Raw genomic sequence first — 22,223 nt, forward strand, 5'->3', positions numbered from 1 at the left:
TACTTAAGATGTTTGTTAACCTTTAAGTATATTTGGACTTTCTCTTAATGATTGTTTGGCAGTTAATGACAGCCCAATTGTCTTATCAATTCACTTCGGTTAAAAAAAATACTAAACACTAGAATTCTGCATCTGCTTTTCTCTAGGTTAAACCTGCTGTATATTTAAAGGAAATCTAAGAACAAAGGAGACTTTTTTTCCCCATCCGGAGGTCTTTTATGCATGCCTCGGTAGTGTTTTGCATCGGATTCCAAAAGGGTGCGAGAATGTGCAGGAGTCCTAATGTAGCACTTCAGCAAAAGAACCATATCTTTTCCAATGCATGCTTTGGGCCAGTGCGCTTTTCAAACTTGACAACTTTAAAATGCCTAAACTTCAACTCCCAGAATTCCCAGTTTGCATCTTAAAGTTGCCATGTTTGAAAAACACTGTTCTGGGTCTCTTTTTGGAATCAAGCCAAAGCACTACACAGTCTAAAAACAATGTACTCCAAGTCACATTTTCTAAAAATGTAGCATCTCCAAATGTCTTTTCCTATCCCTAAGCAACTTGCTGATGAATAGATCTGAAAACTACCAGCAAGCTACTGTCTTTGCATAGCAGTCAAAACAATGCTCTGAACCACTATTGACAACATTCTGTGTGGTGTCCAAGAATCAGTCTGGCTATTTTGAGGTTCTCGCTATGGCTGAGCAGGTGGACAAATGAAATTGGAACAAATTAGTGGGAAACCACAGACAGAATTGCTGGACTTTTTAGTTGTTTACCTTCTTAAAAATTACAATCTTAAACTTTGGGTATTTAAATATAAGATAATTGGTTTTGCTTTTTGTTTTTCCTGCAGAGGAAGAATTACAAAGCACAAGCAGAACACAAAATGATAGTGCACAAACTGTACATGTTTAAAAATAAAATACTATTTTGTTTATATCTATACAATGTTTACAATCAATATAATTTTACATTTAATAAAAATCTGAGAATTTTTTTAAAAAAATCAATGTTGCAGGTATTTACATACAAATGCATTCAATTTGTAAAAAGATGTTAAAATAAAAAAAATATTTACAATAATAAACCTTCCGTACAAGTTTATCTTCAAGATCTTGAAAATTTCTGGGGGACCTTAAGTAATAGATAGAATATTATAGAATGCACAACAACATACATTCTTAATTTGCTGAAAAGTGTAGCACAATCATCATATGTTTCTTAATTTCAAAACAAGAGGGAGTTTACACAAGTCTTCTATGTGCACAAGGAAACTGCCATGAAGGCCAGCAGCAAAAGAAAGGTATGACTGTAGGATATAAACCTGTAGGCTATTGTGCTGTGTGACAGCAAGTTTTCTTTATCTGTTCCCATTAAAAGAACAAGGTGTGACTACCTATACCCAATAGAAACCCTAAGGTATTATAAACATACATCCCATGTGATCTATAGCTTCCATTTTTTCAAATGATTCAGCCATTATTGTGCCCTATAGCACCTTAGTAATAAAAGATCAATCCCTCATGCATCCAAAAATTGACATCTAATGGATTTTATAACCTTCAGAAGTCCCCAATACTTTATGAGCTTTTTTAGCATAAGAGAAGCTTCAAATCACATCAGTGTCAATAAGACAATGTGATAAGATCACAGAATTTATGAGCATACAATGGGAAATTTGTATTGAAGTTAGAATCCTGAAATAGTTTAAGATAAATTAACAAAATATTAACATTTTAATAATTTCAAAATGTTAAAGGCATTCTTTAAAGATTTCTTTGTGCCATTTTTTAACTGAAGGGCACTATTACCTGAAATAAAAATAATAGGATTTGCAGAGTGCATGAAATCTCATTAAAGAGCTGATGCTCTTTTGCTAAACACAATCCCTGTTAATAATCAAAACTAAGGTAATTTATCTACAATAGCAATTTTACCACTGCAGGTAATACCAAGAGCTCTATTGAAAATATATTTCCGCATGAAAATACACTTGAAAAATACTAGTAATAGTCTATACTGACATCTACCAAAAATTCTAACAAGAAATACTGATAAATGCTTAGAAAGTCGCTATTGGTTTATATGAATACATAGTGAAAGTCTGAATACTTTTTTTAATCTATTGTCATAAAAATTGTTACACAAACCAAAAGGCAGAATATCATATTCTTCAATCAAGGTTTCCTCTTTCCACAACTCTCAATGAAAGGGAATACAGGTTCTCCTATTAATTAAATACTCTGCCATTTACTTGCATTTTCTTTTCATTTGTGCATCAGACTCTTCCAATACATTTTCAGAAAAAAAAACATTTAATACTCAGAAATCATAAAAGCACACATTATTGCATAGAAAATTTCTTCAAGAAACTGATTTCCTCTGCTGGTCAATATATTTTTGTCCAATTCACTTTCAACTGTTTCATTCTCACTACTTGTTATGCATTTAAATTGGTTAAGAAGAGTACCTGGTTTTTTTCATCCTTGGAATATGTTTACAGGAATTTGTTTTCTGTAAACAGCAGCATACCAACTCATAAGAGGGAAGAAAAAGAAAGTAAAACTAAACTATCTGGCCCTATTTGTATGAACTCTTTGATCTGTTAGCATGTTCTGCAGAAACTCTAACCCAATGAATCCTGGAAATACAGGGGAATACTTTTAAGAGCAAACATCTCTGGCCACTCATTGTAGGAAGACTTTCTTTCTTCCTGCTATCAAAAACAAAGTCTCTGCCTCAATTTGGGCTGCAAATTGGGCTGCTTTGCAGGACCTTATAAAAAGAAACAGAAACAAAGAATTAGCAATTTATCAGAATAATACCTTAGACAATGATGTACTGATGCCATCGTATTTTTGCCATCAACTGTGTGGAGAGACAAATAGAAACAATAGTGTTTTTAAAAAATCAAAAGGCTACACTAAAATTGTTTTGAGCCTGACAAAAATATTCCCTTCTTCCTTGACCCAGTGTTTTGGAATGCTAAATCGTATGTGTGTGTATGTGTGTGTGTGTGTGAGAGAGAGAGAGAGAGAGAGAGAGAGAGATTTCATTCTCATCTTATACTATCAAGACCACCATTCCACTAAATATAATGTGATTCTTTTTGCCTCTCATCATAATTCCTCTGACTTGACAAAATTATGTATGTAATCAGTTTGCCTACAGATTTCTGTAACTCCTGTTCATTTTTATAGCCTCATATATCAACATTACTAATTTCTTATTAGAGGAAATTTAAAATAATAAATGTAAGAAAAGGGGGGAGGAAATTTCGTAAGAGGGTTTTAAACAATAACAACAAAAACCCAACCCAATACCTGAGAAAGCACACGTTAATCAGTGGCAAAAAGAATGAATTATATATTGAGTGGGAAGAAATTACATTAATATTTCTATTCCTGTTACTAGAAATCTTGAAAATGAAGCAATTATTTCCATATGGTTTCATAGAGGTCATCAGAAACTAAGTGTGGCATTAAATTGAAATTGAAGAATTTATAACAAAAAGATGTTTTTAAATGCAATCTAAATTTCCTCCATACATCTTGTGCAAAATGTTACTTTCCAAGGATTATAAATGCAATTCTTCAGTTTGTTTTCACAGAGATGGTAACAATAGGGTGAAGAGTGTCACATTATCATAGGCTGCTGAAACAGGTTAAACTTTTAACACCTAGTTTGCACTTCAGCAATCTGAGTGTTTATGTGTAAGCCCAAGAATAACCTGCAAATGAAACCATTCCAGAGTGATTGTTATAAATCTTTACAAATAAATCCAAATTTATACAAGTATATATGCATTACACATATAAAAATGGGCATTCAAAAAAATTCACCCCTTCCCATTCTTTTCACACAGCTGAACTGCAGTCATGACCTAGAATATGGCTTATATTATGGGCAGGCCGATTTGATGATTGTTTCAAAGAGTCAGAACCAGATGTATTTGCTATTGAGAGCAGTGGTGAGATTGCTGATCCATCTGAAGGAAGAGCTGTAGCTATTTCCGGGAATAAAGAAGTCAAATTAAAATTGGACAAGTGTGATGAATTGGCCACATGCACTGGAGGCATATCTGTCAAAAGGGGAAAGCTTGGCTGAGCAAAACCAACTGGTCTGGGAGGTGACAAAATAGAACCAAATCGATTGTTTAAACCTCCACCATTTGGCTTCTCTGTACTTGGATTAGAAAACATTTGGTTAGAAAAATAAGGAATTGAAATATCATTAGACAGGGAGGGATGTGCAGGAGAATATGGTGGATAGAAAGACGGCAATGTATTTTGAGGATCAACTGGAATCAGGGCTGCTGTTCGGGTAGCGTTGGGTTGAGTTACTGGTGGAATAAATGAAGTGTTGGCATTTACTGGGGGATTCATTCCACTTTCTGGAATAAAAGGAAATCCAAAATTTTGAGACAAAGTGTGCTGTTCAGCAGCTGTACTGTCATGAGAGACATGTGGCCCTTCAGGCATGAATCGTACAATGCTGCCCCTTTTTTCAAGGGTAGGCTGCTGTCGTCCAAGGATCATTCCTCCACCAGTGGATAAAGGGAGTTGGGGAAGAGAAGGTTCAAACACATTCCCATGTCTCTGATTTGCAGAACGATTCCTTTCAGACTGGCGAATTTTAGAGCCACTGTTATCCTGTAAAGGATGTCTTGATCGATCAGTGGCTGAAGAATTAGTTTGACGAACAGATGGAGGAACCTGGTCAGCATTCCCACGAGAGACTGGTGCATAGTGAAGAGGACGTGCGGCTCCATGTACATTGCTAGAAGCTGAGGCATTTATGTGACCTTTTGTTCCATGGCTCTCTGTTATTCTCATGGAATTAGATTTCTGGATTGAAATATTGGGACTTGAGTTACGGCCCTGTATATCTCCAGAAGAACTTGAGAAGGGAATAGTTAAAGCATTGTTCCTACCATTAATAGTACCAAGAGACATATCACAACTTTCTCTGTTCTGATCATCCCCTTCCCTCCGAATATGAATACTTTCTCTTGCTGGTGCACAATTATAATCAACATTTGAGGAACTGGCACACTGTGGATTTCTCTGATGCTCTGAAATTGGTCTTTGGTTTCCATTAGCTTGATCTCCAAGATGAGGAATAAGTAAACTTTGCATGAATCCTTGGTGGCATGTATTCTCATTGTCTCTTCGGGAAGGGAGAGGATTTCCTGTTGAAATACTTTGAACTGGTTGATAAGACAACCTCTTTTGTCTGTCTATTGATGGTCCAGCATTTTGGGCAAGTCGAAAACTCTGTGTCTGCAGACCCCTGAGAGAGTTACTTATTTCATTACTTCTTGAAGATTGCACATCAAAATTACCTGTAGGCTGTTGATTAATGGCATTCACCTTGAATGTCTGACACTCAGAAAGCCTCTGAATGTCTGGTCCAAGTGGATGATCTACAGATACACGACTTTGTGTATTATGAATTACTAATTCTTTATTCCTAGATACATCAGCATAGTTTCTCATTTCAAGATGATCTGAAACTTTGAAGCTCTGCATGGATACTCCTAGCCTGTGTTCCGAATTAGATGAAGATTTCCCAATAAGTGCCTCTGCAGAGTAACTACTAACTCTATTTCTTTCTTGCCTATGAGGGAGACAGGGAACATCTGGTCTAGAGACAGTACTAGGTTGAGACACTATCTGCTGCTCCAAAGCCCTAGAGGTCAACATTCTATGCATCTGACTATGTCCCGAGACATGTTCAGAAGGAACTCCAGAACCTGGTTGTCTGCTGCCCACATCTGATGACTGCTGATGCAGAATGTCCTGACTTGGATGGCTCCGTGGGTGGCTATGAGTTCTACTCAAAGCAGAATTCTCACAATTCTTCTCAGGCTGGGAAGAAGGGTAGTGCTGCTGCAATTGTTGAATCTGGGAGTGATGGGGGTGTGGCTGGCTACTCTTTGACCGTGATTGGTCATTTCCATGATGCTTCTGCTGTAAAGTAAGCGTGGTGGGCTGAGTGGCTTGAATGAGACTTCTCTTTTTCTGCAGCTGTGCCTCTTGATGCAATATTCTTTGCTGATGGGCAATATGGGTTTGAGAGTGTACAGAACTTTCTGCAGGAGAAATATAATGCTGAAGTTGATACAATTGATGCCTTTCTCTTAGCTGTCCACCCTGCTGTTGCTGTGGTTTTATATATGGGTGATTAGCCTGAAGATGAGCCATACCCTGAGAGAGAGCATGTTGGATAGGCTGCAGATGTTGTCCTGCTTGATCAAGGATAGGTGGATGAGAATTACATTGAACTTCAGCTTGCCTCAAAGTAGGTGACACAAAATTGCTGGCTTGAAATAACCTGCTGTGGCCATTGGTATGTCCTTGACTACTCACTGATACTGCAAGATTAGATGAGTTGAGGGGAATCTGATTCACACGGATTTGATTTTGACTGTCAATATCATCAGCTGTTTGATTCAACAGAGCCATGTCTTCAAGCTGTAGAGGTGCTGTCTGGCAATGTTTCTGCCTCTTTGATGTAGAAAGCATGTGATCATCTTGAACAGAACGCTTGGCTGATTCTTTGCGGCTTTGTCTTTGCTGCTTTAAATGTGGTTCACATATCTGTGGACCTTGCATCGTGGTAGTCTGAAGAGCAGATAACTGTTCTGAAGGATACTCTGCCATCAACCTTGGAGAATGTCCTGGAGACTGAGTCATATATGAATTAGCAGGGACAGATGGAGTCTCAGATACAGAAACAGTTGTTTGATCTGAAGATGATGATACACCTGAGCAGCTTACTGGAGGATGTATGATGCATGTTGGATGTATTAGATTATTCACACTCAAGCTGGAGGTGCTTGAGGGTTGTGGAGTTGGAATCTGCAAAGCTGTATCAGCCATTTCCAGTCTAACAGAACAACTTTTCTCTGCAGACAACTCAATGTTTATTTGCATTGAATTCTGGGTACTGAAATTGTTTGGCCCCATTTCCATTTGATTAGTGTTTTTAACTGGATGGGCTTTGAATGGTTGGTCTCTTCCTAGAGATGCTACTTTACTATCCTTGGAAATAGAGGTTCCTGACACTGTTCCTGTATTTTTTGCAAGAGTCTCCTGGTCAAAAATTGCTCTTGCAGCCAGTGCTACAATATCTGTTTGCTCTGAAAATGTGCAGGTGCTATGTGCGTTCACCAAAGTGCTGTTGGAAACATTTTCCCTACATGTATCTGGCAACATGGATGCAACAGAAAAGCCACAACTGCTACCTGAACTAGTCGACATGGGGGAGTCTACTTGCCTATTAGCAGTGATAGCTTCCTGGTCGGACGTGCAAGAATTAGATCGTGTGAGGTTTTCTTCTTCAGCATTTATCAGCAAGAGTTCTTCTTGTTTCCTTTCCAAATGATCATTTGAACCAATATTTGATTTTGTGCTTTGGGTACAAAAACTGGGGTGCTCTACTTGGACTGAAAAGGATTTTTGTACATCTCCTACTTTATTAAACTCTGAGAACATTTTGGTTAGACCTTGTTCTTCCAATAAATCTGAGGCCTGCATTACGATGGAACAATTTTGTTCCATCCTGCAGATCTCTGAGACCTCTGTTCTGGGAACATTCTCTGTATTCGTTTCTCTATTTGTCTGAGAAATTTGAGAAATTGTCACTGGAGAATCTGAAGAAGAGGGTAGTAAAGGATTGGTGGATATACATTTGGATAGTTCTGATAACTTAGAATTTGCTGTTGAGTTGGTTTGAGATTTACATATCTGAAGAGGTGGAGAAGCATGGTCTGTGGAAATCGCAGGAACTACCTCAAATTGACCCAATAACGATGATTCAAGGGACAATGATCTAGGTACTCCAGCTGCATTCAGATCAGGTGTCAGAGTAGATTCCATGTTCTGCTCAGCTCTCAGTCTATCTTTGGGATGAGGATCAGAAGCATGTATATCATTTGGTGATATTGTACAATTTGCCTGTGGTACAGCTAAGCACTGCAAAACAACAGGCATATTTTCAAGCAATATGTCACTTCCTGAATGTTCAGATGCAGTTGTCACATTTCTATCAATTTTTTTGCATTCTTTGTCAGGATCTACTTGACATGCAAGGTTGTTGCTGGCTACTGAAGTTTTCTTAGTACCTGAATTTTTATTAGACCATTTTGAACCCAAACCAGCAGCTTTGGGAGGAGAAATGTCTAGTGAAGATGAATTACAGGTTAATCTAGAACTCTCAGCAGCTGAAGAGGAAGGTGTTGTCACTGTTAGCAAACCAGGAGATATTGGTGTGGTTTGGCTACTAACGATTTTGGGGTTGGTAGACGGATTGCCAGACACTTGTTGACAGCTTTGGCCAGCCATCTGTGATATGCTTTGATTGAGGTTAGCTAAAGCACCAAATGCATTGAGGGCAATGTTGGTATTTGGATCTTCACTGGTGGTAGGCTGAATAATTTGCATAGGGGCTTGATCTGAATCTCCAGAACAGGATTTCATAGGCTTTAATGCAAACAACTGTCCATTTAAAGAAATGGTCTGTGGAAGCTTTTGGTTAGACATTGAAACAGAAAATGTTTGTGTCAGGCAAGAAGATGCTGAAGAAGAGGGCCTTGGTAAAATATGAACAAGATGTTTCCCACCAAACATATGAGGGCCAGAGGCACTTTGTATAAGATTGCCAGCATTTGTTCCATTCACAGGCATTTTAACAACTGATGGTGTTGAGAAAAAAGAGAGGGGATTTGGATTAGCAGTTTGTATTATTACAATCTGTTGGCTAACGGTCTGATTTGGGAGTTCAGCTCTCAGCACTGGAGGACAGGAATTAGCATTAGGAGGCTGGAGAATTACAATGTTCTGATTAATAGGTGATGTATTGATAGGAGAGGTCATTGGCTGAGATACTTGAATCACTTGCATGGCTGGATTCACGGGAAGGAGACTGCTTGCCATTTGCGCTCTAGTTTGTGTCTTACTAATTAGTGGCTGAATAGGTAAAGATGGATGGGAAGGCAAGGTAACAACCAATTGGTCAACTGGGTGTTCTTCTGGAATTAGAGGGTTATTTAAACCAGCACCATTGGCCAGAATCCTGTTTGGAGTGGAAGCTATAATACTAGCACCATTAATTGGCTCATTTAAAAGGGCTGTCATTATGTTGGATGGAGTATGATTTAGAGGCTGAACAGTGCTTCCAGCTAGCTGCAATGTAGTCCAAGTGGTTTGGGTATTTCCAGCTGAAGTGATTCTCATAAGATTACCAATGCTTTTTGACTCTGGAATGCCAACATCTGAAGAACTGGGGAAAGGCCATTTCTCTACAGTAGTAGCAGGCACTATATTCAATTCTGTTACAGCCTTTGGGGCTTCTCCTTCTGGAGTTCTACCATCTAGGCTTTTGAAGACCTTTTCTGTGGATGCCTTTCCACCAATAGATGCAACACAGGCTGGATCAGCTGCAGAAGTTACACAGCTTCCTAGAGAGCCACTTATTGAACCCACTTCTGTTGGTATATTTGCTTGTTGACAATGAAGCACATCTATACTAACACTGGAAGAAAGGCTGGGGCTTAGTACACTTGTTTTCTCAATCAGCTTTAAACTCCCTTGTTTATTTTTAGATCTGGAGATGTCATTCTCATCTTGTGATGAAATCTGTTTTCCACTCTGCAGTCTTACTAGCTGCGAGGTATTCACAGAACTGGGAGCACTAGTACAGATAGACGTGCCTTGCTTGTTCTCAGAGGTAGATTGCTCAAGAGTTTTTTTGTCTGTATTTGGTAGGCCTGATACTAATGATGAAACTGAAGTTTGAATACCTGATTTGATTGCTGTTGAATAAATACTAGAAATGGTTGCAGGAGTGTTGCAAGTCCTCTGGACAGGAACAACATTAGCTGTCTGTTTCTGTAAATTATGTCCTATATTAAAAGTTATTCCTTGGACAGATGCCCCCTGGTTACTTCCACCAAATTGGCTGCCATTGGAATATACAACAATATTTTTTTGCAGTTGATCATTGGGGATAACAACAGAAATATTTGTATTTTTCAGATTTTCTTTCTTCTTTTGTATCTGATCATTCGGAATTACAATAGAAACGTTTGAATTTTTAAGATTTCCTTTCCAATGGATGGTAGGATCATCATAAAGGCAAATGTCATTAGCTTTCAACAATGCTATGTAGCGCCCATTTTCTTTCTGGAGTTCATCCAATTGCTTCCGGAGTTTTTTTATTTCTTCAGCTGCAGAGAAAATTGTAAGAAGTTAAGTGCTAATTAGAAAAAAGCTGAGAAAAATTTACTTGATTAAGTGGTTGATGTCACTTGGCTGAGCCTGTCCCTGCTATTATTCAAACTGCTATGTGAAGTTGGGGTTGTATTCGTTCTCCTGTCTAATCCAGTGCCTCATTCCTGATTAATGTGTGAAAAAGTGCGGGTGTAGAGGCCTTCTTAAAAAGGAACAATTTCTGTTATTTTTATTATCACTATTCAAATTCATATTGGACTTTTATATTGAAGAAAATGGTTATGTAAATGCTAGAGGATAATCAATGGCAATATGCAGTAAAATCTCATAAATCCTAAAGAATAGGATCAGAAGATTCTAATAACAGAAATTACTTATCCTATTCTTGGCATTTGGGTGAAAATATAGAACTAATACACTGGGATAAATTTTAAAAATAATTAAATTGCTGTTAATCTCAGTTATTAATTACACATTAGACTTAGATTTGCTTTCCTATTTTTAACTACAGGTAGTCCTTAACTTACAACCACAATTGAGCCCAAAATTTCTGTTGCTAAGTGAGAAATTTGTTAAGTGCCCCATTTTATGACTTGCCTTGCCACATTTGTTAAGTGAATCATTGCACTTCTTAAATTAGTAACACAGTTGTTAAGTGAATCTTGTTTCCCCATTGACTTTGCTTTTCAGAGTGTCGCAAAGGGGGATAACATCACTCTGGGACACTGCAACCGTCATAAATGTGAGTCAGTTGTCAAGCATCCAACCGTAAATCACATGGCTAGGGAGATGATGCAACGGTCATAAATCACCTTTTTTCAATACCATTGTAACTGTGAACGGTCACTAAATGAACTACTGTAAGTCGAGGACTTCCTGTATGATTTTTTTCATATAAAACCTTTTTTCAAGAAAGCAACAATCCTAGCTCATACCAAGGCAGATGTATTAAGAAGTAAAATAAGCAAATATTTTAATTAAAATATTAGTAGTAATCTATTAGTATTAGATTATTAGATCAAAGAAAATAATAACTTGAACCATAAAGATTTGGAAAATCAGTGCTGAATTTGCTGGAAAGTTTTAATAATAGTTACAAACCAAAGGAGGAGCAGCAAGAAATGAACCTTTATTTTAAAACCTGTATGCAATAAAAACAAGTATGCCAATTTTATATAATGTTGAGAATAGTAAAAGCTACATTTGCTAACTACTTTTATTAAATATAAACATAGATAGTAACAGTGGAATATTTTAGAATATTTATCAGTGCTATATTACCACCTTGTAGCAACAGAGCCTCCTTCCTGAAGTGGAAATACTTTGAAATAATTCAGTCACAGAAAGACAGTGCAGTACTTCATTATGTTTGGTGGTGCTTAATAAGGCCTTCTGCAGCAGCCCCAGATAAATAAGGAAAGACTATAACATGCTACATTCATAGAATAATCTATTCACCTTGTTCATTGTTTCCTCCATTCAACAGGAGTTCATCATTTTGCTTTTTCATTTCTGTTATATATTTGTATGCTTGATCCAGAATCATGTTCTTACTCTGTAAAGGATACAGATTTTGAATTGATTTATAATGTCCAGAGGAAAAAGTAACAGAACATTAAAGCTAATAAAGCTAACACTACCATCAACCCATGCTAATATAAGGTACTACCGTGTTTCCCCCAAAATAAGACAGGGTCTTATTTTCTTTTGAACCCTGAAATAAGGGCTTGGCCACCACCATGGAGCAGGAGCAGGCGCTTGAGGTCTATGGTTGGTGCCGCAGGCGGCGAAAGGGGCGGGGGGCGCAGGAGTTTGCAGGGATGTGGCTGCCTTGAGAGGGTTGGGGGGGTGAGGGACCTGTGTGTGTGTGTGTGTGTGAAAGAGAGGGGGGGACTTATTTTGGGGGGAGGGTGCATATTTAGGCCTACTCCAAAAATCAGGCTTGGCCTTGTTTTCGGGACATGTCCTATTTTCGGGGAAACACGGTAGATAATGAAAACTTTCACAAAACAAAAACATTTCCAGAAAATTTTCCATAGCTCTTTTGCTTAGAAAGAACTGCCTATCACAATGGTAGTCACTATACAAGCTATCTGTAATAAGGTATTTAATTGCATTTCACAATTAAAACTTGAGTATATTCCAATTTATTAATCCCAAGTCTTGATTATTTGAATAGAGGTATTAGAAGAATCAACTCTAAAGTCTATATATAGCTGGTATTAACATAAGCTCCTACTTGCCTGTTTCAGTGCAGGGGAACATGGAATTAGCTCACCAATTCGGTTTATACCAGCATTGATTTTCTTCTTTCGATGCCTCTCCACTATAAAAAACAGAACCCATTGTATGTACATTTATAATTACAGGTTGCTTAGAAATAATAACACTTTTCTGTTTTGATAGTGTTTGGCATTGCATACTTAAAAGATTCACCTGGATTCCACCAATATTAAAGTTCCTTCCAACTGGGAAGCATGGTCAACTGAAGATGGGTCTATGAGCGTGGAGCTGATGTAGTGGAAAAAGAAACTGGTGAATGAATCAATTCCCTGAATTCCTCTTCAGAATAAGGAGACGCCCTAGGATCTATCATAATACTTCATACATATGGTCCCTGCAATGAGACTGTAAATCAGGTGTCTCTGGTGGGTTTTAGAGCTCTGGATGCTGGAAGAATCATTTTGTCCAAGCTCCAGTTCAGAGCCTTCAAAAGACACTGGGTTTGCCTACTTCTGTACTTAATCACTTTTCCTGGAAATGACTTGTAAACTGCTTTTTGAATATTAAGAATTTTCAGAAGGACAAATTTTATTACGCTGGGTGATTTTCCTCAGTAAAAAAAGTTTCATGTAAATCTAAGAGCTTAAAGAATAAAATCAGAAATAAGCAGCAAAGGGGTGATTAGAAAGTTGATTTCAGAGAGTGTTTAAGTGAGCTAAGAGGCCAGATTGACCATAAAAATTTGTTTAAAATCCTATAAAAATATATGAAGATTTTGATTTTAAACCTTTCCCTTGGAAAATGTGAATTAGAGAGGAAACATTTAAGGAAACCTGGTTACTAGAGGTAATCAGAAAGAACTAAAAATTTATAACTAAGGTGCAGACACACTAATATACAATGGCAGAAAGTATTTTAACTCTGGAAGAACTCAAGGATAATTGGCAATAATGTACTCAGAATTTTCTATTTTCTTTTAAAATTGTTTGTGAATCTATAAACAGAATTCAAAAGAAGAGATAGAAAAGGATAGAACTGAGAATGACGCTGTTTTGAACACAAATTTAAAATCGATAGGATTTATTAATGATATGATGTTACACAAGATTCACAATGAAACTCATTGATGTTTCAATAGCTAAAAGGGACTCACAAATAATAATTCAGAAAAGTGATATATATGTATGGATTTTAACCAGGGGTGAAATGCTCCCAGTTCGGACTGGATCGGCCAATCTGGTAGTGATGATGGCCGGTAGTTCGGAGAACCGGTAGCGATGGCAGCTGGAGGCTCCGCCCACCCACCTTAACCTCTGCAGCCCACCGGCCCCTCTTGCCCTTTTCTTTCTGGGTGCAGCGCTTCTGCTTGTTGGGCCACTTCCCCGCAGCACTTCTGCTGGTACCACCACGCAAGCCTCCCATGAGGAAAAAGAGGGAAAAAGCAAAGCGGCTGGCTGCAGAGCTGCCAGCTTCAGGAAGTGGCCTAACAGGCAGAAGCGACACGCCCAGAAAGAGACTCCAGCCTTGCCCCGCCCTCTCGCCACCCGCTCTCCTTTCGCTTTGGGTCGGGGGCTGGGGCCCAGAGACGCGCCATTCACTGAAGCCCCGGAGCTGCCGTCTGCTCACCGCCTTCCTCAACCAGGTCGGGGAATGCACTATTCTCCGACTCCAGCCTTGCTGCGGAGCCGCCGCCTGCTCGTCCTTTGCCACGCGGCATTTCCTACTCCTTACCTTTTTCCCACGGCTGGCTGCCAGGGAAGGCAAGCATCCGAAAGTTACTGGATTTGCTCTCCTTCTTGAATGTGCCATCATCGCCGCCCTGGTCCATGTGCCAGCTGCGCAAGTGCACACCATTTATTTCATTCATTCATCAATGGCAGGTTGGGTGTGCGCTTGCGCTGCCGGCACGTGGACCAGGGCGACGATGGTGGTGGCACATTCAAAAAGGAGACCAGCTCCGGTAACTTTCGGGTGCTTGCCTTCCCTGGCAGCCAGCCACGGGAGAAAGGTTAGGAGTAGGACATACCGCGTGGTGAAGGGCGAGTGGGCGGCGGCTCCGCGGCAAGGCTGGAGTTGGGGAATGGTGCATTCCCCGACCCGGTTGAGGCAGACGGTGAGCAAGTGGCAGCTCCGGGGCATCAGTGAATGGCACGTCCCTGGGCCCCAGCCCCCGACCCAAAGCGAAGGGAGAGCGGGTGGTGAGCAGGCGGCATAATAGAAATTTAAAATATTTTCCTACCGGGTTATGTGGGCGTGGTTTGGTGGTGGTGGGTCTTGTGACTGAGTGGGTGTGGCTGTGAGTGACAATGAGTTGGCTGCGCCCACTTAGTCACAGGACACCCCACCACCACCAAGCCACGCCCACAGAACCGGTAGGGAAAAAATTTAGATTTCATCCCTGATTTTAACTCAGAAGAGTGAGTCACATACCCACACACATTTTGGTCTTCTTGCATTTTTCTTAGTTTGTATTAGTTTGTCTTTGTATTTTTAAACTTCCATAAAAATTATTACTAAAAATGAAAAATATTAAATTCTTACCTGCATTATGAGTCTCTCGGTTTTTCTTCCTGTTTAAAAAAACATGAACTATTTATTGCTATTTAAAGTATTTTATTAAATCCATAAACATTTGTAAAACAATGTTCTTCTGTTCTGACAACTCCCCACCCCCAAATATACAGTGAATATGTAACATATAACTAATTAGCCTGTTTATTTTTTAACACAAAAAAATATATATTCCCTAAAATGTATGCATACATAAAACAGGCACAAAATGAGGCTTTAAAATGGGTTCTCTTGTGGAAATTCAAGCTATGAACAAACATTCCAATATGGATCACAATTATGTCACCAGTAGTGTAAACAAATATCATAGGTATAAGGAATAGGGGAAACATTATAAATGCATATGTAATGGATATATTGTTTTGTGTATCAGAGTAGGGGATTATGTTATATAAATTTAAAATATAATTTTATATTTTCCTATAAATTTCTGACATAAAAACAAGTTTAAAGAACATTGTTCCTGCCAATGTTCCATATTTCCCTACTTCAATGACATTTATTCTTAAATCTGGATAGAATAGAAATCATGTACTGGACTTTGGAAAAGCTTGGCATTGTCATGGCAGGAATGCAGAAATGTACTGGTTGGTAACTGGCAACCTTGCGAGATATGAGCCATGGTGGTGCAGTGGTTAAAGTGCAGTACTGCAGGCCACTTCTGCTGACTGCTGGGTGCCTGCAAATTTGGCAGTTCAGATCTCACCAGGCTCAACATTGACTCAGCCTTCTATCTTCCAAGGTGGGTAAAATGAGGACCCAAATTGTTGGGGACAATAGGCTGACTCTGTAAACCGCTTAGAGAAGACTGTAAAGCGGTATATAAGTCTAAGTGCTATTTCTATTGCTATTTGGCATTTCATTACTGCATTTCCTTTAGTACATTTTTCTTAAAGAAGGGTGTCATGTGAAAAACTCTCTTTTATCCTGATAGATGCTACATCAAATAATTTATTTTTCAATTACTGTTCCTTCAAATCTATTAAAATGACTGTATGTACATGTACACAAACACAAACACATGATTGATTAACTGATCTAGGTTTCTTTCCTTCTCCAATCCTAAAGGACTCTGGGTTGCTTACATTTCGAAAGCACAAAACAATTTATAGCTACATCTGCAATTACAAAAACATCTGCATTTGAAGAACAAGCAAGCAGCAAAGAAGAACTCAGGTGGAGGCTCGCTACTAGCAGTTTTTAAAAAATACAATTGTTTTCCTAAAATTTAGCAAAATGAACGCTAATCTGATTTTATGCTTGTTTCAAAGGAGATGCTTTTCTATTCAGTTTTCTAAGAAATTCAAGAAACTTCATATAAAAAGAAAATGCAATAGCTGTTCATATCACAGAGACATACTTCTCATATTGGCATGGAGAGCTATATGCAGTATATTTTTGCACAACACCCCCCCCCCATATTTTGCACTAAATTCCTGCTAAACCTAGTATAAATTCTAGTACTACTGATATGTATGCATGCTACGCTAAACCAAGTTGGACAGTAGCCACTACTGTTAAGCTATTTCCAGATAAATAACCCTTCAGACAATGCAGCAAAGCATAGTCTGTTATAACCTGTTTCCCCCAAAATAAGACATCCCCTGATAATAAACCCAATCGGGCTTTTGAGCACATGGCAATAAGGCCAAGCGCTTATTTCAGGGTTCAAAAAAATATAAGACAGGGTCTTATTTTCAGGGAAACACGGTAGTTCACCACTATTTATAATGTTGACTGATAGCTCACCTACTTTTGCAGTATCTGGCTACCTCGGTACTTTTTCATTTTTGTTAAAAATAAATAGAATATTTATTCTTCGGAGAAGGGCGGCATAGAAATCAAATTAAAAAAAAAAAATTGGAGCCCTCCTCAGGCCCACTTCTTTCATGCCTATTTTACCCTTTTCAACTGTACAGGCTGTTAAAAAAAAGCAGAAGCCTCCAGTCAGAACACCCTCTTTTTTGTGGTTATTCTAGTCTTCAATCTCTTTTTCCAGAGGCTGGAACAGAGAATTAATCAAAGCACAGGGTCAATGCAATCTCACCCAAATCAGTATCATTTATTTCTCTGTAGCAAGGATAGGATTATATCATATACTTATTTGCAATTTGGAAACATACCGGTGCTGCTTCTTAAGAGGAGCTTTCTCTGTCATCTCGGGCATAGTTTGAGACAAAAGAATCTAGGAAAACAGAAAAACTCATCACAATCTTTGAAGCTACTATATCAATTCTCATTACAGTTGAAAACGCATGTGTTTCCAGCAATCTTTCACTACAATTTTGAAATAATTTTACATTAGTACAATCAACCTATTAACGAACTGTCAAAGGTGTTAATATACCTTTGCATTAAACACTGAAGGAGAAGCAACAATGCAAAGTTTCTTTATTTAGCTACCCATATATTATTTCTACTTACCACCAAACTATTTGATTTACTAGCTTGTAAGCATTCTATGGTTTCTACTGCATCCAAAAATACTTCAAATCTTAGACTAATAAAATTGTCTGAAATATATCCAAGCCTTATTTATATTTTACTTTAATATCTTCATAAATGACCTAGCCGGGGGATGGGACGGGACTCATCAAGTTTGCAGATGATATAAAGCTGGGAGGAACTGCTAATGCGTCAGAAGATATCCTCAGAAGGATCTTGACAGACTTGCGCACTGGGTCCTATCCAACAAGATGCAGTTCAGTGGCAAAAAAAGTAAGGTCCCGCACTTTGGGAGGGAAAAAAATACGCACAGGTATATAAGCAGCATCTGACTCAACAGTTGTGCATATGAGAGGGACCTAGGTGTCCTGGTAACTACCACTTCAGTATGAACCAGCAGTGTGCTGCAACTGCCAAAAAAGCCAAAGCAGACCTGGGCTACATCAACAGAGGGATTTTATTAAGTGACAGTACCACTTTATACCACATTGGTGAGGCCACATTTTGGATACTGCATCCAGTTCTGGTCACAATAGAAAAAAGATGTTGAGGCTCAAAGAGTTCAGAGAAGAACTTTCCCTTCCAACCCTATGATTCTATGTATCAGCTACAAAGGACAATTCATTAGAAGGCTGACTAAAAAGCCCTATTTCTGAATCATGAATGTCTAAAGTAATAGCAACATTCAATATTATATTTAGTGTTAGTAAAATGTTGTAGTAAGTTTAATGAGTCTTTTTATTAGTAAATAATAATATTTATTATTAATAAAACCTGTATTACCTAATATTAATCTACATAGGAGTGGCATATTGGTTGGAAGTCTGTCACTGATTCTTGTTTAACATTTTCTCAAATACAACAGTGTTGGGTATATCTACAAGTGGTGGCTACATAAGGAATAGAAGAAAAAAGCATTTTTCTTTCTCTGCCTAAAAGAAACTAAACTAAACTAAACTAAGCATGTTTAAAATGTAAATCTATAGAGCAGCACAGGAAAAAAAATAAGGAGAATGGAATAAACAAGTGGAACACTTCAGCTCACAAAAGTGGACAAGGATTTGTGGAATCGAATACAAGAGCAATAGTAAATTATTCCAGAAAGTAACTTTCCCTAAAGAGAACTATCACATGAGGAAACACGCTCAGTGGAAGAGATTTACAAGATATTCTTTACCATGCAATTAATAAATCACTTTTAGGCTACTGCAGGAAAACAAGGACAGGTGATAGGTATAAAGCAGCAAGAATACAAAGCTGGAAGAGGAGAGCATGACTACTTTCTGAAAGAAGACAAAGGACGTAATTATGGTCCTTGTGATAAATGTAAATGTATGCATAACAGATACAAGTACTTTCCAAGTTTCATGAAGTTCACCAAGAGTTATTTTTCCTGATTATCCATATGGAGAAGAATACAATACTATCAATAGCAATTATCACTCTATTTATCTCTGGCTCTTTGAAGCTCTAAGAAAAAAAAACTCAATCTCTTAATCTTTTATCAGAAATGATCAAATCAGTCACACTTTCAGATTTTTTCATTTGCTCCATGTACATGTACACATGAATTAGATTTATGTTTAAAGCATAAATATATGCACAGAACTGTATTCTTCGGGAATCCTGAACACTTTTTCTCAAAATCCAAATCTACTTTTTTCATTACCACCATTCATTGGAGCTTAACATATAACTATTACCAACCTATACATTCTTACTTTCATATACATCTAAAACAATGTAGCTGAAATAATTCCTATTTTAGGACATATATTTTAGCCTATTCACGCATAATTAAGCTGATACCTTTATTTTTATGCATGCATTCATCAAATAGCTGTCATGGTGGGTTCTGCCTTGCCCCTTCCTGGGACCTTTCAGGATGCTTTTTTCATCTTTGATTTTTTTTCCAAAGCCATACAAGAGGGACTGAGGAGCAGAAACAATCCCTTGTGAAAATATCCTGAGAGAGAAGCAAGTAGAAGGAAAAGAATATACAGTAGTGCCAGCAGCGCACAAGGAAACAACAAAAGGACCAAATGAAAGGAAAATAATAATAATAAGGCGGGGTGGGGAGAGAAACTTACTACTGAAAACAAGAGTGACAGTTAAACGGAATCTAAGACAAAGTCAAAGAGCATTTTTTTAAAGAGAGAACTGCAGTTATCATTTCACCATCTCTTGGAAATATGAAGTCAAAATGACTTTTTTTAAGATGGTATTTTAGTTAGCTGTTAGGTAATTAATCTGTGGCTTGTTGTCATATGTTACTCCAGGCTCATAATTTGTAAAAGAGGAACTTTTCATTAGAGGACAAAAGAGTGCTGCTTCTGCTACCACTGGGAAGAATAATGGCAGAAAATTGGCATTGTGGCAAAGGTGAGGCTTGACTGCAACTAAGGTTCATGCATGACATGCTGAAGAAACAGGGCTACCAGACTGAACAAGAACTTTTGAAGTATATTCACTGAGTGACAGTCGGGGGGGGGGGAGCTTCTTATTGAACTCACTGCTCTTTTAGGGAAGCTCCCAAGAGAGAGATTTTTATTGGGTAGTGTCTGTTCTTCTCTGTCCTTTTTACATCTCGAGATATTTACATGTCCACCTTGCTCAGAGGATAAAGTATCTGCAGGTTCTCTGTATAATTTTGCAGGTTTCTTGGTGGAGAAAGTCCTAGAGCTATATGCCAGTTGGAGAGAATCCAACATGGTGTTGAGACTGGATCTTGTGCTATGAATCAAGGATACTTTTCAGCTCATTATGCTCAAGACAGTGGATAGGATTCGCTATAAGATGAGTTTGCCAAATGCAACGTGATCCAGGAAGGAACTAGGCAGGAAGGAATTTACTGGATATGGGGAATTGACAATGCTTGTTTGTAATGCCACTTCTTTTACGAGTCATTTGTGTACTATCTCTTGAAAAAGCTCTTTTTGAATATAGCCAAACTTCCTTGCTGAGGGGAGGGGAGTAACAGCTTCAAAGAATGATAGTGATAAAAGATACGGATTATCTAGATTCCATGGGATGGAAATGGCATTAGTCACAATGGTGGATGACCATCTAAACCTTGTTGGGGCACACTATATCCTTCCTAGTCCTTTTAAAGTTCTCTTGATCATAGCATCATATTGGACTGTCAGCAGGAGTTAGAGGTTGGAAGTATTGTTCTTCAATGGCTTTTTTCTCGAGTGGATGGTTCTAATATATAATCAAGGAGGAACAGTGTTTAAGGGTGTAATTTCACCGATGTGGGATATCATAGGGCATACTGCTCTCTTTCTCATATAATTTTTTCATTATATTTTTCATTTTTAATATTCTGTAAGATACGAAGAAAGAAGAATACAATAGAACAGCCCAGAATAATATAGTCAATGTTCAATCACAGGTTACACATAACACTCAATTTATCAATAAAACAGTTATTATTAGCATTTGTGTAATCTTTCCAGAGCTGATATGTTTTATCAGCTCTGGACTCATTTCTCTAAAAAGTCAGTATTCAATTTTATAACTTTTTTCATAAGAGAAAAAATAATTGCAGATTATTTAATGATAGGTTATCTAGAAATGTCCAGTTTAGAGCAATTATTTCTGCTCCATCTTATGATTTTGATTGATGCGATTAAGTTGTTGTCAACCCTTAGCAACCATGCAGACATATTTTCTCCATGGCAATCTGTCCTTAACCTGGTCTTTCAGTTCTTCCAACAGTCTCCATCATATACGAAACAACATGTTTCTTTCTTAATCTTTCCTCCTTCTCAGGACCAGGTAATCTTTTCCCGAAGTGCTAACTGATCTCCCTTATAGAACATGATAAAGGCATCTACAAGGTCTATTCTTATTATTTACTTTATTTACTGCTCAGTCAGACATTTAACAGCAATAGAAAAAGTAAACACTGAAACACTGTAAAATGCTGAAAAAAATATTCTATATACTGAAGATTACCTTCACAGAGATATACAGCCCTTAGACAAAAGGGGCTAAAGCATTTTTAAAGTCTAGAATGTCCAGATAACATTTGGAAATGGTTCAGACAGATGACTCCTGAAGTCACTGAACTATAAAAGGAAAAAACAACACAGACTTGTAAGATTCTGTTTTATACCAAATCTCAATAAAAGTAGTTTTAGCTATCCTGTCAAGTTGACTCTTAGTCTGATTTATCTAGTGGGGCCAACAGTATATCTCAAATCTTCTCTGAAACAGTAATCAAAAAACAAAATGATTAGACATTGTTATGGACAATAATTTTTATGACATTAAACTAATCTTCGGTTTCAACCATAAACTGTGCCTAAGAACCCAAAAGAATAGGTGATCCTGCAAATAATTTTAGGCTGTCATATAATGCTTTGTACACTAATATACACTAAGAGCCTTGATGGCGCAGCAGACTAGAGTGCTGTTAAATAGCACCAGCTGCCTGCAATTACTGCAAGTTCAAATCTCACCTGTTGTAACATGCTCAGGAGCTACGTGCAGGCATGAGAGAATCATGCTGTACCGCGTATGCGAAAAACTAGATAAAGGTTGCAACAACTCATAGATAAGGGCTGCAACAATTCACTAGCAGCTAGAATTGTAGATCTTCCCAAATTTGGGCATTGCTTCCATGTATTACTTGTACTTACGTATGCATTACATGAGACATGCTGTAATATATTATTGGCTTATGCTAACAAACCCCTCCTGCCTTTGTTTGTGTACAATAAAAGAGGCTCCCGGAGTCAGATCTGGGTCATC

The 22,223-nt window shown here is 38.0% G+C and overlaps 1 protein-coding gene across 4 annotated transcripts in view; it reads right to left on the minus strand.

The window, feature by feature from the left end:
- Positions 1-901: 901 nt before the first annotated feature.
- The window catches only part of USF3 (upstream transcription factor family member 3), a 34,669-nt gene continuing 13,347 nt past the window's right edge, over positions 902-22,223 (minus strand). For 2 of the 4 annotated variants that reach the window (XM_034411104.2, XM_034411107.2), the window contains exons 2-6: positions 17,144-17,205; positions 14,991-15,019; positions 12,470-12,552; positions 11,685-11,781; positions 902-10,222 (exon numbers count right to left, since the gene is read on the minus strand). In XM_034411104.2, the coding sequence (XP_034266995.2) occupies positions 3,849-10,222; positions 11,685-11,781; positions 12,470-12,552; positions 14,991-15,019; positions 17,144-17,205 (6,645 nt within the window). In that variant the 3' untranslated portion in view covers positions 902-3,848. Of the gene's footprint in view, positions 10,223-11,684; positions 11,782-12,469; positions 12,553-14,990; positions 15,020-17,143; positions 17,206-19,274; positions 19,554-22,223 lie in introns of those variants that run through there. The other 2 variants (XM_034411105.3, XM_060690262.2) reach the window with 2 other exon arrangements.

The sequence above is a fragment of the Pantherophis guttatus genome, chromosome 2 (genome assembly GCF_059756535.1).
Source record: "Pantherophis guttatus breed Tessera chromosome 2, ASM5975653v1, whole genome shotgun sequence".
Classification (NCBI taxonomy): domain Eukaryota; kingdom Metazoa; phylum Chordata; class Lepidosauria; order Squamata; family Colubridae; genus Pantherophis; species Pantherophis guttatus.